This window comes from Micropterus dolomieu, linkage group LG07 (genome assembly GCF_021292245.1).
Source record: "Micropterus dolomieu isolate WLL.071019.BEF.003 ecotype Adirondacks linkage group LG07, ASM2129224v1, whole genome shotgun sequence".
In the NCBI taxonomy this organism is placed as follows: Eukaryota; Metazoa; Chordata; class Actinopteri; order Centrarchiformes; family Centrarchidae; genus Micropterus; species Micropterus dolomieu.
The window spans coordinates 17,230,395-17,246,503 of record NC_060156.1 but is presented as its reverse complement, the minus strand read 5'-3'; the positions used below and the strand labels follow the sequence as shown (position 1 = coordinate 17,246,503).

Sequence of the window (16,109 nt, the reverse complement as noted above, 5' to 3'; positions counted from 1 at the left end):
TTTTTGTGGTCATTTTGCAACTCTTTGTGGTTGTTTTGTGACTGTGGTCGTTTTGTGAATCTATGTAGTCGTTTTGCGACTCTTTGTGGTTGTTTTGCAACTCATTGTGGTCGTTTAGTGACTGTGGTCGTTTAGCGACTCTTTGTAGTTGTTTTGTGTCTCTGTGGTTGTTTTGTGACTGTGGTCGTTTTGTGAATGTATGTGGTCGTTTTGCGACTCATTGTGGTTATTTTGTGACTGTGGTCGTTTTGTGAATCTATGTGGTCGTTTTGCGACTCTTTGTGGTCGTTTTGCAACTCATTGTGGTTGTTTTGTGACTGTGGTCGTTTTGTGACTCATTGTGGTCGTTTTGCAACTTTTTGTGGTTGTTTTGCGACTCTTTGTGGTTGTTTTGTGACTCATTGTGGTCGTTTTGCGACTTTTTGTGGTTGTTTTGTGACTGTGGTCGTTTAGCAACTTTTTGTGGTTGTTTTGCGACTCTTTGTGGTTGTTTTGTGACTCATTGTGGTCGTTTTGCGACTTTTTGTGGTTGTTTTGTGACTGTGGTCGTTTTGCAACTTTTTGTGGTTGTTTTGCGACTCTTTGTGGTCGTTTTGTGACTCTTTGTGGACGTTTTGCAACTCTTTGTGGTTGTTTTGCGACTCTTTGTGGTCGTTGTGACTGTGGTTGTTTTGCGACTCTATGTGGTCGTTTTGCGACTCTTTGTGGTCGTTTTGCAACTCTTTGTGGTTGTTTTGCGACTCTTTGTGGTTGTTTTGTAACTCTTTGTGGTTATTTTGGACTCTTATGTGGTTCGTTTTGTAACTCTTTGTGGTTGTTTTGTGAATGTGTTCGTTTTGTAACTCTTTGTGGTTGTTTTGCGACTCTTTGTGGTTGTTTTGCGATTCTTTGTGGTCGTTTTGTGACTCTTTGTGGTCGTTTTGCGACTCTTTGTGGTCAATTTGATTGGCTTTCTAATGAGAACTGCTAACGCTCACACAGAGAACATTTGGTAACAATTTACAACACAAACCAGAATTTACAGTGTAAATGTTTTGTACAGAGTTCATACAAAGACACAGAGAATGAAAGGCAGTTTGTGTCCTCTCCAGATACTGACAAGGAAGGAATTTAAAAACTGGCATGTTTTGAAGTTCAGAGTGGGTGTAGACACAGATGTGATGGCAAAGCCTTTCATCCACACAGCATTTTTCACAGGATTTCAAGCACACTTCAGTGAGCTGAGAGCAGCACTTGAGTTCAGCTCAGACGGGCTTGTTTTGTGTCAACAGCAAAGCTTGCTGGGTACCATGTCCTGGATAAGAATAAAGTAAACATTGTGAGCTCCAACCCCCATCTGATATGACTCATCCTGAGAGTGAACTTTACACTCAGGCTGCTGAATGAACCAATAAATGAAAACTGTCGTGACTGACGAGCTGACCAGCTTCTTTTTCACTTTATTTATTCAGATTATGCCTCTTCTTTTAATTTAACTGTTATCTTTCACACTACTGAGGCCAGGGAAGCCTTAAGATTGATGGACAGCATGTTAACATTTACATAATTCATTTATCTGCCATATAAACAGCATTTGAATAGACTCACCAAAACACAGCAGAGAACAGAACAATTATTAATAAATAATTAGCTGCTAATGAAGCTGTCTTTAATGTAGCTCCTCCTTGCCATTTATCATTAAAACTATCAAAGAAGAGACAGGATAAAGGAAATGGAGTGCTTTCTGTGGAAAGAAATAAAATTATGAGTTTTTATAAATGAAATGACTCATTTGTATGTTCAACATATTCATCTGTGCCCTTAGATTACCTGACTGATTCTCTCACCAGTCAGTGTTTAGCTTAAAGTTATCCTTGTCTCCTCATTATTAATACACAGACAAATGTGTCACTTTTATTACAATCTTGGAGTGAGATATGTGGAAATAGGGTATATACTAGACTGACATACAGGCTGATTCTTGTATATGTATTTGACTCAATATATAGAATTTTTACCAGCTTTGGAAAATTAATTAATAAATAAAGTATTCAGTATTTCCTCACCTGAATTTTATTACAGTGTGGAAATATTTTGAAACTGTATGTAGATCTTCATGTCAGTAAAACAAAAGCTATAGGCATTTTAACGGTTAATAGATAAATGTTTGTTCTTATTGTTTATCTTGTTGGGGAGGGGGCTGCTTCTTCGACTCATGCCTTGGTTACGGTTCTGGACATTGTTTATGAAACTCTGCAAGATATTGGCAAGATACTGTGTTATCTTCAGAGCCAGAACAGAGTATATAAATTTGTATAGTATGTATAGTATACAAAATACAACTTTTATTATTTATATTGATATATAGGCAAAGTGTAAAGTAGCAGAAAATGGAAATACTCAATTTAAGTATAGGCCTACTACTTGAGCATATTGAGAAAAATCAGTTTAGAAACGACAGTTTAGTAATGAATTGACAATAAGAGAATACCCTTGATGCTGGTCCTCCTCTTTTCTTCCTACATGTCGCGCCTGTCCGAGGGGGCGTGGTCACTGATGTCACCTAAAGCAGGAGGGGGGAGGGGGGCGATCCGCTTCCGACACCCGAGTCCCTGTGGAAAGGGTGTTCTTCATTATGTCTAGCTGTAAATGCTCGTCTTTTCCCTTACAGCCTGACGAACATGCCGTCTAAGTCTTAAAAAGTGGAGTTACTATGCAGAGCAGCGGCGACGTTACGTTTTTCTCCAAATATTCAGGATTTGTGGTGGGTTTTGAATCGCCTACAGGATAGAGAGCGAAGCTTCCGCGGAAGAATAAAGTGCAGTGAGATGGGAAATATGATACTGATGGCGCTTCTGCTGGTTTACCTGCCGACAGGTGAGGCTTTAAATGCGTATTAGAAAACACACAAACTTGGTCTATATATATGTGTCATCTGTTATTTCCGTTTTTATACAGGAATTTATAGTGAAGCCACTTAAACAAACAAGTGTTAGTTAATCATCGACAGGTGTAAACAGGACAAGGCCGACTGGTGTCACGTGACTGCAGGTGATTTCCCCTCTTGTTGTCAAAAACCAAACAATTCAGTGAAACTGCCTCGTTTTGCAGACGAATCGGATTCTTTATCATCGGAGAACTGAAAAGAAGATTGTTTTCATTATCGGTTAATCTGTTGTTCAGTTTAAATCATTAGTTATAGACGAAAAGTTAATAATTCATTTATAGGCTATAAATAACTAAACTTTAAGGTCCTTTAACGAGCAAAAATGTAAAAAAAAAATAAAAAAAATAGCCTAATAATAATTTTAAAAAACTCCAGTTCCACCCTCTCAAATTTGCTGTACTTTTCTGTTTTTATATTTTAGTATATTAAATAAGGCTGCAACTACGATTGTTTTTATTATTAGTTGATCTGCGGATTCATTTCTGGATTAATCAGGCCATGTGGCCTGTAAACAATCAAAAAAACAAACAAAGTCACAGTTCCCAAGCGCCCAGGGTGACGTCCTTACATGTTAACCCAAAGATAATCAGTTTACTACAATGTAAGACAAGGAAAATCTGCAACGATTAATGGATTATCAGAATAGTTGCAGATTAATTTTTCTGTTGGTTGACTAATTTAGGCTACTAATCATTGCAGCTCTATGATTAAATATCTTAAGGTTTTAGACTGTTGTCTAACATAACTATGGTTTATTTTTCCAGTGGTGCTGGAAATATCCAGATAAATAAAAGTATAATGCCACACTGTAAAAATAGGCTACTGGAAGTAAAAGTCTTAAACCTATAAGCAGAAAAATGGCCCTGGTGATCTGGTTTGTAAAACTGAGAAATGCAGTAACAATTACCCAGAGCCCAAAGTGACACCTTCACAATGCTTATTTTTCAAACCTCAAAATGATTAATTGTACTGTAATACACAACAAGAAATAGAAGCAAACCCCCACTTTTGAGAAGATTGAACCATTAAATGGCATTTCTGCAAGAATAAAAATGACTTAATGATTAGTTGAATCTATAACAGTGCATCACATTTTCTAAGCTATTCATATGCTTTGTATTCAAAACAGCTGAAGGTAGTAAAGTAACTACAAATGTGGTAAAATAAAAAGTAAAATATTTCCCTCTGAATTCTAGTGGAGTAGAAGTATAAAGTTGCATAAAATGTGCCTCAAATTTGTCCTTGAGATTTCAATCTGTGTTGTTTTGGACAACATGGTCCATATTAGCCATATACAGTATTGTATGTCTTCTCTGACTATAGACTGTTGGTCAAATAAAACGTGCTGTTTATAGACTTTTACTGACAAACAACATGCATTTTTATCAGGGTTTTGTATCACGATTTTAAAGAGAAAGTTTTTAAACTTCGACTTTAAACTGCTACTTTTCTCAATTAGCAATGGTTGCCTGTTATCCACTTGTTTTATCTAACTCTACATTGTTCATCATGATTGAATGATTACTTCTAATGATATGGTACAATATGTGCAAACTGTTAACCAGGCTGGTCAGATTCTTATCACTCAAGCATGTGAAGGCAAAGCCGTCACACAAACAAACAAGGTTTTTCTGTCTACAGTTACAGTAGTATGAATACTGTGTCATGTGTGCTGCTATTTTACATTTTATCTCATTATTATTCTGTCTGCTCGGATTAGAGCTGCTGTCCATCCAGGTGAATGTTCCACAGAGGGAGCGGAGCACAACTCTGTTTGCTTCTGTGATCCTGCGCTGTGACTACTCAACTTCAGCGAACCAACAAGATGTCCTGGTCACCTGGAAGTTTAAGTCCTTCTGTAAAGACCCAGTACTGGATTACTACTCCACTGGTAAGACTGCGGGTAGAAGAAGACGGTGACTTTTAATGTGCAAAAATTAAGCTGAACCAAAGCATGTGAAGAAAAAATAGTGGCATACTGCCAACATTTGGCTTTGGGCCGGTCTCTGTTTGAAAATATGTAATCAAATTTAAACATTACTCAGTGCTGACAGAGCAAGCTATTTATGCAACCAGTAGGTTGCCAGGAACAGAAGTCTCGCTCAAGGACAATTCTCGCTGTGAAATCTCATTAGAGGCAGGATTGTTGCAGGAGTTTGCTGTGTACATGAACTGCTAGCAAGACTTTTATTTCCTGTTACTCCAACACAACAAACTCCTCTGTCCAACTCTGACTCACGTTTACAGCGTTGTCTTCCTGGAACTCACCTCCCATGAGATTTCAGAGCGAGAATTCTGTTTCTGGTTAAAAACAAGTGGTGTTACTCTGTTACCCGTAGAGATCCTTTCCATGATAATGTTAGGCACCTGGTATAAAATGTTGCTGGCTTTTGTAATTGCCCACAATGAATATGTTGCAGGCCACTGCAGCCAGTTCTCGTAGCTGCCAGTGAAGCCATCTAGTGCACGGATTCCAACAGTTTTTGTACAAAATATGTGAAAATAGGCCCAGTTTAAAAACACAAAACAAACTACCCTTTAAAATGTTTCCTTAATATGTTGATTAAAAAACTTTATTTGCTGTTATTACACTTTTCTCAAAACGTATCTGTTGTTGCTCAGAATCAGAAATACTTTATTGATCCTCGACGGGAAATTCTGTGTCACAGTTGCACACATTGCACTAAAGGCAAAAGGAATATAAATAAAGATAGAAAGTTGGTCTATAAAGAAGTATATAAAGAGTAAAAATATAAAAGAAAAAGAAAATATAAAGGAGTGTGGATATGTGCAATATTTAAATAGTTAAAGGAATTGTTATGGTGAACAGTAATAATGAATAAATATTAGCAGCAGAATTGCAGCAGAGAGTATTGCACATTAAGTATTTAAACAGGTATTATTGCACAAAACATATAATAATGTCCAGTTTAAAACTAACGAAATGTTAGAGGGAGGAGTTATAAAGTGTGGTGCATTTCGGGGGAATAAGTCTTGCACTGAAGGTGCTCCTGTGTTTGATTAGTACATCATGGAGTGGGTGGGAGACATTGTCCAAGATGACATGTAGCTTGGACAGCATCCTCCTCTCTGACACCACTGACAGAGTCCAGCTCCACCCCCACAACATCACTGGCCTTGCGGATCAGTTTGTTGAGTCTGTTAGCATCCGCTACCCTCAGCCTGCTGCCCCAGCATGCAACAGCAAACAGGATAGCATTGGCCACCACAAACTCATAAAACATCCTCAGCATCGTCCTGTAGATGTTGAAGGACCTCAGCCTCCTCAGAAAATAGAGACGGCTTTGGCCCTTCCTGTAGAGGGCTTGAGTGTTCTTGGCCCAGTCCAGTTTATTGTCAATGTGCACTCCCAGGTATTTGTAATCCTCCACAATTTCCACACTGACCCTCTGGATGGAAACAGGGGTCACTGGTGCCTTGGCTCTCCTTCGTTGGCTCATTAGTGGTTTGTCACTGGGACACATAGTTCAACTCTTCTAGTTAACAATTAAATGTAAAAATACCAAACATCCACTCACAGATACATTAACGATCTAGAACTGATGGGTAACGTTTTATTGTTTTATCCGTTATACTGTTTAAAAGGTTATTAGTGCATCAAAGAGCAGTAGACTAATAACAGTATTTTGGCTGAATAAATATATAAGTAATTTAAGTCAATTTACTCAAATAATCCTGTCTAAATACTGCATCAGCTCCGGGTCATGCATTGGTATTAGAATAGCTGGATATTTTAATATCCCAATAAGGACAACTATCAGTCAATGGACATAAAGTTGTTACTGTGATGTAGAGACAGAGCTCAGTTATAACTTTATGGATGAAAGATACTTTTGTTACAGATTAATAGCTCACCACTCTGAAACTGTTGCTCCAGTCCACGTTGCTAAGCTGCTAAGGGGAACATACGCAGCTGAACCGAAGCCGTGTTTACCAGCTCTCACTGACCCGCCCTTCTCTGCTTCTGATTGGCTAGTAGTCCTTAACTAGGAACTGCACATGTGCAACTGCCAACAAAGTGAAGGGTGAAAAGAGGAGCTGCAGCAGTGTGCACAACAAAATATGTATGACAAAAATATGGTGTTTTGTGAAAATTAAACCATGTAAACCTGTTCTGGTACAACCTCTAAATAAGATTATGAACCTGAAAATGAGCATAATACCACCTCTTTAAGTAACAGCAACACACGCGCTGTGTATTTTTATGCCCTGGCGAGTAAGTGCTGCTTACATTTAAGTTATAATTAAGTGACTTTGGCTTTATTATCCTATTGGCAGCATGTTGGCAAACTGTTAAGCTGGTTGGTGCCACAGTTATGATGGTTCCAGTAGTATGAGGTAGACGTATCTAGAAGAAAAAGAATATGTCATAATTTGAACATCTTTTATCCTGTTTTCCTCTGTTTCTGAAGGCTATCAGGCTGCTCTGCAGCTGGGTCAGGACCCCTCCAATGACTGCCCAGACCGCCAGCGCACAATCCGCACAGTGATCCAGAAGAAGGGCACTAATCAGCCAACGCTGGGTGTGGAATACAGAGGACGCAGAATTACCATTCAAAACAGTAAGTTTGATCTCATTACAGTGACAGTGTTGATATTTTGCACTGAGACTGCCCTGCTTAAAGTCACCAATGACCTTTTAATTTCTGCTGATGATAGCATGTGCTCAGTCCTGGTACTCCTGGACCTTAGCACTGCATTTGACACCATTGCCCATAACATCATGTTAGACAGACTGAGGCACTGGGTGGGGATCTCTGGTACTGCCCTAGAATGGTTTTCATCCTACCTGTCAAATCGGAAGTTCTGTCTGTAAACAACTATGTGTCTTCATTCTCTCCAGTTAAATATGGTGTGCCTCAGGGGTCGGTCTTAGGACCCATTTGGTTTTCCTTGTATCTGCTTCCCCTTGGACATATGACACACAAATGTACCTGCCCGTCAGATCCAGAGACCCTGGAATTCTGAGTTCACTTAACAACTGCCTTTGTGAAGTTATAAAATGGATGTCAAATAATTTCCTCCAGCTGAACTCAGACAAAACAGAAATCCTGGTGATCGGGCTTAATGTGATTTACTAGGGAACCAGCAGATGGCAAAACAAATACTGCCATCTGCTGGTTCCCTAGTAAATCACATTAAGCCTGTGGCAAAGAACCTTGGTGTTTGGTTTGATAGTAATTTAAATTTCGAGCAGCACACCACAAAGCTTGTTCAATCATGTTTTTATCAACTTAGAAATATAGCAAAAATATGATCAATGTTAACTTTTAAGGACACCGAGACCATTTTACACGCCTTTATTTCATCACGCCTGGATTATTGCAACAGCCTTTTCACCTGTTTAACCCAAAAATCTATTGATCGACTCCAGACTGTCCAGAACTCAGCTGAGCAGAACAAAGTAATATGACCACATCAGCCCTGTTTTAGCTTCATTACACTGGCTCCCAGTATGTTTTAGAATTGACTTTAAAATTTTATTGACCACTTTTAAAGCTCTTCATGGCCTCTTGCCTTCTTATATTTCAGACCTTTTAGTCCCATACACACCAGCACGTACCTTGAGATCCTCGGGCAGAGGTCTGTTGTCTGTTCCAGAGTCTCGACTGAAAACTAAAGGGGACAGAGCGTTTGCTGTCAGGGCCCCGAGGCTCTGGAACAGCCTGCCCGAGGAAATCAGGTCGGCTGACTCTTTTAAGTCCCTTCTTAAAGCATACTTTTATAGGAGAGCCTTTCCCGATCGTATTTGGAAAAATATATGTTCTTATATCAGTTCTTTAAGATAGAGTTCTTATTTTGGTTTGTGAGCAGACTGAATGCTAACAAAAAAGTATTTGAAAGAGATAGAGAGATGATAAGATATTCAAATACCTACAACGTTTGTGGCTTCTTGATCATCTTTTTTATTAGAATCTTTATTTTCGAAATACGCCAGTGATCCAGTGTTCTTGTCTTATTTTTTTAAGTAGTGCAAATGTGACGTTTTCTGTCAACAGATGCTGACCTGGTCATCAATGAGGTGATGTGGTGGGATAACGGCGTATATTTCTGCACCATTGATGCTGCTGGTGACACGGCAGGGGACTCTGATCAGGAAGTCAAACTCATCGTGTACAGTAAGTTTGAGGTTATGATACTCAAGGTGATATAGAGCCTTTTCTGAGGAAAAGGTGTTGAGGAAAAAAAGAGATTGAAACATCTGTATTGATGTGTCTTCTTACCCGTTCCAGACTGGCTGACCGTCCTGTTAATCATCATCGGTGCTCTCCTGCTCATCATGCTCTTCTGCATATGTTGCTGTCAGTGCTGCCCACAGAAGTGCTGCTGCTACGTCCGCTGCCCGTGTTGTCCACAGACATGCTGCTGCCCGGAGAAAGGTAGAAGACATGCTTTTTGTTTGTTTGTTTTTCTACCTACACACAGACCTTTGACCCCCATCTTTGCTTTGCTGTAATTTCAGCTGTGATGCAGCACAGGATGCTGCAAGATGCTGAAAAGGCCATGTCTTCTTGGATGAATGGTCAGCCTTTGTACGCTCCCATTAGCTCCAATGCCTCCTCCCAGGGAGTCCCCATACTGTATTCAGGTGAGTGACACAAAGCTACAATCAGACTTCTCATTGATACTTTGTTTTTTTGTGTTTTCAAGTTTTAAGGTTTTTGCTGGACAAACTTCTAGCAGAGAAAATCACAAGACAGTTTCACAACAGGATTAGTAGAATAGTAGGCAATAGGCAAACTTTAACTCACTGGGGCCTCAATGAGTAATTGAAAACACACCACCTAGGGATTTAAACCCTGAGCCTTCGGATCCCAAGCGTTGGTGACTTACTGGGCCGTGGGACACCTGCTAACAAATTGAGGCAATAACTTCATATGTGCCAGACTCAGATATTATTGTTAGTTTAAACTTAAAATGCTTAAAACAGTCAAGATCTCGTTGATAAAATCCTGAAAAAAAGTTTGGGGTATATTGTCAAATAATTTGGTGACATTTGACCCAACACAAAGCAAAAAAAGAAAATGTTTTTCTTTCTCTACAAATTATAGCAAGATTGTAGCAAGATATATATATATATATATATATATATATATAAGCAGTTTTTAGTGCTTTCAGTTATTGTCCATGAAAAAATAGAAAGTCTATGTAAATTACTGTATTAAGCTATTGTAGCATTAAACATACTTAAAATCACATTTAGTTTAATTGTTACATACGGTTCTATTTGAATCTTAACTAAAAAAATTGGTCTTTACTGCCTTATTTTTGGTTGATCGGTTTGAGAAGATTGACTGCTAATAACAATATTGATTAACTTTTTCACTTGAAAACATGCAAGGTCACAGTCATTGGTTCTAATTAGTGTCTGGAGGTGTTCCTGTTAGGCTGCATACAGCCCTGACAGTCTCCTCTGGTTTGAGCGTCAGGGTAGCTGGTATGTAGCATGTAGTATGGCGTAAAAGGTTCACAAACACTCACTGCTGCTCCTAAAGTTGATTTTTGTGAACACACGAAAATAACTTTTTTTTACCTCTCTGATCTGGAATTTGACAGTTGACAGTAAGAGGATCCTGAGATTTAAGTCAGTAAATCAAACTCAAACTATAAAAGTGAGGGAGATAAAAATCTAATTTTGAAAAGTCCCCGTAAAAATTATGCCCATATAGCATCTAAAGAGCTAGTGGAGAGCAAAGCAGAGCTTAAAGAGAGTGAATATTTGACAAACACAACTTACAATTAATGTTGATGTTGCTTTGTATCTGCTGAATTTATAAATATGAAAGTTTTTGCTTGTTTTATATCAGTTGTTGCAGGTGGAAGATTTGTGTCTCTCCAAATTCTGTTGTAAACTGAACTTTCACTTCTATTCCAGGCTCGTACTCGGACTACCCTGCCAAACAAAACAATGCCATGGCTCCCATGCAGCTGTCACCCATGGCCCTGCACCATCAGCCTCCTCCTCCTCTTCCTCAACACTATGTGAACGGCAGTGTGCATGGCAGCATTCATGGTACTGGACAGGTGTTGGATTACCTGGAGAACCAGGTGAGGGGGATGGATGTGGGGGCACTTCAAATGCCTCAATACGGTGTCCAAAATATGCTCCCATTACAATCCCAGCACCGGCTGCCTTCTCAAGCAGTTCCTTACACACCCGGGCCCCCGAGTATGTTGTCTGCCCTGGATGAGATGGGAGTAAAAGGGGTGGAGAGAAGGGTGATCACCTTGCCTCCTATTATCCAGCGTGTGCCCAGCTTTTTGTCACGCAGCGGGCCTGGAGGTGGAGATGGAGCCAGAGGTGGTCCCAGTCAGTCCAGTGGGAGTTCAAACCGCTCTAGTGGTGGTCTCCACCGCAACAGTCGTGGCTATAGAGATGTCTCTCCCACCAGACGGGGGATCCTGCGTGGTTACAACGACGAGTCCCATCAGGAGAACAGCCGAGGAAGAGCACCACACAGGGGTTCGAGGAACGAGAGAGAAGGCTCGTCCAGGAGGAGAGGAGGTGGATCCAGGCCGCGTAGTCGTGATGACCTGATGGAGGAGCTGCACAGCAGAGCAGCTCGGAGGGAAAGGAGCTATTCACCTCCTCAGCGTCGCAAAGGATCCTGTAACTCTGATGACGAGGACAACCGAGGAAGAAAAGGAGAGAAAGAGAAGGATTGGTCAGAGAAGCCCCCCAGCTACCGCTCCTTAGAGAACCATACTGGACAAAGTAACGGCTGGAGGGACTACAACCACCTTTCTGTAAGATCCACACACAAATACTGACATACACTCTAATCAAATGGAGAATTATTGTTTTTGTTTTAGAACTTTCAATTCAGTTCAGTGGGGCTTTATTGGCATGGGAAACAGACATTTACATTGCCAAAGCAAGTGTGAAATAAAAACATGTACATATTTTTTTTCGTTGTCTTTATTGCCATATTAGCGGCGTGGCTATAGGGATGGCAGTGTGGGTTGGTCCACCACTGAGATCCAGACTATATATCATAATGTCATATAGTCCTATATATCAACAACTATTGGATGTTTTGCTATTCAATACATCCAATTGATTTTTTTTATGGTTCACAAATGATGAATTGTAATTACTTTGTCGATCTCCTAACTTTTCTTTTAACGCCACCACAAGGTTCACCTGTTTTTTAAAGAAATGTCTTGACAGCCATTTGATGGATTGCCGTGAAATTTGGTACAGACATTCATGGCCCCATCAGGACGAATTGTAATCCCTTTGGTTATCCCTTAATCTTTTTTTAATCTAGCGCCATCACCAGGTCAAAATCTCAAACTCAATACTTTGCTTTATGATTAAATACCTGCAAAACTAATCACCATCTACCTCAGTTGTACGTTGTGTTTAGTGCTAATTAGTTAATTTTATTATGCTAACACACTAAACAAAGATGGTGAACATGGCAAACATTATACCTGCTAAACATTAACGTGTTGTTGTGAGCATGTTAGCATGCTGAAGTTAGCATTTAACTCACAGCACTGCTGTGCCTAAGTACAGCCTCACAGAGCTGCTAGCATAGCTGTAGACAGTCTTGTTTAGTCTTAGGCTACTTTCTTTCATCACTCTGCTGTACTTCTTTGGCTTGTTGGTCTTTTCCTTTGCATGTGTTTACTGAATCATCGTATTTCCCTCTTTAACTAAACCCCATCACTGTCACTTTTCTCTCTTAGGATAGAAGCTCCCCTAGCAGCGCCAGCATAGTGATCTGAAGCATTTCAATATTTTTTGTACATTTTCCTGAATATTTCCAGAACGGCGAAAATGAAGACAAACAGTAGGTACTTCAATCTGTTCAATCACTGCACAAGAATAATAGTTGTTGTTAAATTTAAGTAGTGAGTCCTGAAAATGTTCTGTATCAATCTACTTTTACTCTGCAGGCTATGTATGTAATTGCAACAAAAAAAATCTAATCTAAATTTTATGTAAGTTAAGCTGATAAAAAAGTTAAAGGCTATAAATTGCAGATAATATGCAGTTATATTCTTGTCTCTAGTTATTGAGTTAATCAATATTTGTGATTCTTATTCTAATGTATTCAGTGGAGTTATTTGTAAGTGTGATTTTCTTCTGGTGACGGAAAATCCTTCTGTGTCGTGTAGAAAACAAGCAGATACTGTTTGGATACTATAAAATTTTGTGGGGTTTTTAGGTCTATTGTTGTTAACGTGTGTTTTTGCAGAATAATATACACTGTGTTTGTTTTCTATGTTGTTTTTTACTGTTGCATAATTTTTTTTTTAAAGTATTTTTTTTTATCTGTATCTATAGTAACATTATTAGACAGTGACAGCAATACAAAGTATGCTGCATGGACATTTGTAGAAAGATGGACTTAGTGGAAAGTTTAGAAGCTTATTGTACTGAACATTACCAACATACTGTATAATTGTGATTTTCATTAGTGTTTGCTTTTGTTACAAACAAGAATAGAGATATATTTTGATGAAATGTGTTTTGAATAAACCTTGTAAAGTACAGTGTGAAGTGGGTAATTTATGTATTTGTATGTACAGTATATATACGATCTGATGATCCCACCAAAACAGAAGTGGTCCATTAAACTAAAATTAAGTAATTTGATTATTTACAAGTTTGTTTGGAAATGTACACCAGTAACGTAAAATATCAACTGGGGCCTAAATTATTACGTGATCATGTGGCACTGAAATTAAAAATGTAGTTATAAAATCCTAAGTATTGTAATTATTACATGCTGCATAATCCTAAATAAAGATGTTTTAATAAATTACCATAAACTGATTAGCATAGAGTAAAGCTGGAGCAAAAATAATAAATTAATCCAATTGAACCTATATGGGGAAAAGTATTACACGCTGTGAGTACATAAAATCTGAAGTTATACATTAAGATTTAATATGTTTAGATGTATATTTATGTTTTATCAATCAATTATGCTAATTCAGGAGTATATTATAGTAATGACATTGAGCTTGTTTGTTTTGTATGTTTGGTAAATATGTGAGAACTGTAAGTACATGATGTGTGCCAGTTTAACATGTACAGTATTGTGCAAAAGTTTTAGGTAGTTTGAGAAAAATGCTATAAAGTAAGAATGGTTTCAAATATAGACATGCTAATAGACTATTTGTATATTAACAAAATACAAAGTGAGGAACCAGAAGAAAAGTCTAAATCAAATCAAAATTTGGCGTGACCACAGATCATCTCTGGATTTAGGTAGCCTCAGTTGCTTCTCCCTTCATGTATTCCCAGACAGACTCGATGATATTGACATCAGAGCTCTATGGGAGTCATACCATCGCTTCCAGGACTCCTTGTTCTTCTTCACACTATAGTTCCTGATGACTTTGGTTGTATATTTGTGGGGGGAGGGGCAATCCAATACCTCCTTGATGGTATTGCATGATGAATCATTATGTGCATAGTATTCTCTGCGCAGAGGAGACCAATAATTCTGATCAAACACCCAACTCCATTTGCAACCCCAAACTTTCAAGGAACTTCCACCAAGCTGGTCGCTTGGCCTTGTTTCCTTGTCGGGGGTCTGGCTTTTTGGCCACTTTTGACCAGACTTCTTCGGAAAGTAGATATATGTATCAGGGTCCCACTGTTTTCTGCCAGTTCTGAGCTGATGGCACTGCTGGACATCTTCTGATAGCAAAGGGAAATAAGCATGATGTATCTGTCATCTGCTGCAGTAAATTTCCTTGGACAACAACTACAGTCCTTCACATTGCCCGTTTCTTTGTGCTTCTTCAAAAGAGCTTGGACAGCACATCTGGAAACCCCAAAATCTCTGCCTGGGAGAGACCTTGATACAGTATACAGTGGCTACCTTGTGTCTTGTTGCTGTGCATAGTCTTACCATGTTGTATGACTTTTGACTGCAGCCTCATCTTGTTAGCTAACTGTTCCTCACCTAGTTGTATTCCTCCTACACAGCTGTTTCTGTTTCAGTTAATGATTGTGTTTCAACCTACATATGGAATTGTATATCATTAGCTCCTGTTTGGTATAATTGTTAAATCATACATCTAACGATAAGATTTTAAGATCCCTGACTTTGTGCAAATGAACCTAGAACAATTGCCGCTGTTTTGTTTTGTGGTCACACCAAATACTGATTTTGCATTTTGTTAATTTTGTACATCATGCTAAAACTAATGCAATCTAATGCAACAACCTGCAATAAATCTACCTTTATGAGGGTTATGTTTAGTTTATGTTGGAATTATTTTACAGAGTTTCATTTCAGAGGCTGTGGTGCTGTTTTATTGTACTGTATTATACTGAGAGGACTTCTATAAAAGTACACTGCTCAAAAAAATAAAGGGAACACTAAAATAACATCCTAGATCAAATAATTAAATTAAATACTCCTTTCTTTACATAGTTGAATGTGCTGACAACAAAATCACACAAAAATGATCAATGGAAATCAAATTTATCAACCCATGGAGGTCTGGATTTGGAGTCACACTCAAAATCAAAGTGGAAAACCACACTACAGGCCGATTGTCTTTAAAACAAGTCAAAATGAGGCTCAGTAGTGTGTGTGGCCTCCACGTGCCTGTATGACCTCCCTACAACGCCTGGGCATGCTCCTGATGAGGTGGCGGATGGTCTCCTGAGGGATCTCCTCCCAGACCTGGACTAAAGCATCCGCCAACTCCTGGACAGTCTGTGGTGCAACGTGGCGTTGGTGGATTAAGCGAGACATGATGTCCCAGATGTGGTCAATTGGATTCAGGTCTGGGGAACGGGCGGGCCAGTCCATAGCATCAATGCCTTCCTGTTGCAGGAACTGCTGACACACTCCAGCCACATGAGATCTAGCATTGTGTTGCATTAGGAGGAACCCAGGGCCAACCGCACCAGCATATGGTCTCACAAGGGGTCTGAGGATCTCATCTCGGTACCTAATGGCAGTCAGGCTACCTCTGGCGAGCACATGGAGGGCTGTGTGGCCCCCCAAAGAAATGCCACCCCACACCATTACTGACCCACCGCCAAACCGGTCATGCTGGAGGATGTTGCAGGCAGCAGAACGTTCTCCACGGCGTCTCCAGACTCTGTCACGTCTGTCACATGTGCTCAGTGTGAACCTGCTTTCATCTGTGAAGAGCACAGGGCGCCAGTGGCGAATTTGCC

The 16,109-nt window shown here is 39.4% G+C and overlaps 1 protein-coding gene across 1 annotated transcript; it reads left to right on the top strand.

The window, feature by feature from the left end:
- Positions 1 to 2,579: 2,579 nt before the first annotated feature.
- Positions 2,580 to 13,456, top strand: ildr1b (immunoglobulin-like domain containing receptor 1b). Its single transcript, XM_046053519.1, has 8 exons — positions 2,580 to 2,856; positions 4,647 to 4,817; positions 7,360 to 7,509; positions 8,947 to 9,066; positions 9,181 to 9,327; positions 9,411 to 9,536; positions 10,824 to 11,695; positions 12,644 to 13,456. Exons 1-8 carry the CDS (start codon positions 2,808 to 2,810, stop codon positions 12,680 to 12,682), a joined length of 1,674 nt encoding a protein of 557 aa, XP_045909475.1. The 5' UTR covers positions 2,580 to 2,807; the 3' UTR covers positions 12,683 to 13,456.
- The last annotated feature ends 2,653 nt before the right edge of the window (positions 13,457 to 16,109 follow it).

Bases quoted from the DNA above. Each gene is read 5' to 3' on its own strand.
- ildr1b (XM_046053519.1), top strand. From the start codon at position 2,808: ATGGGAAATATGATACTGATGGCGCTTCTGCTGGTTTACCTGCCGACA. The intron at 9,328-9,410 runs GTAGAAGACATG...CTGTAATTTCAG, and splicing joins ATGCTGCTGCCCGGAGAAAG to CTGTGATGCAGCACAGGATG. The intron at 11,696-12,643 runs GTAAGATCCACA...TTTCTCTCTTAG, and splicing joins GGGACTACAACCACCTTTCT to GATAGAAGCTCCCCTAGCAG.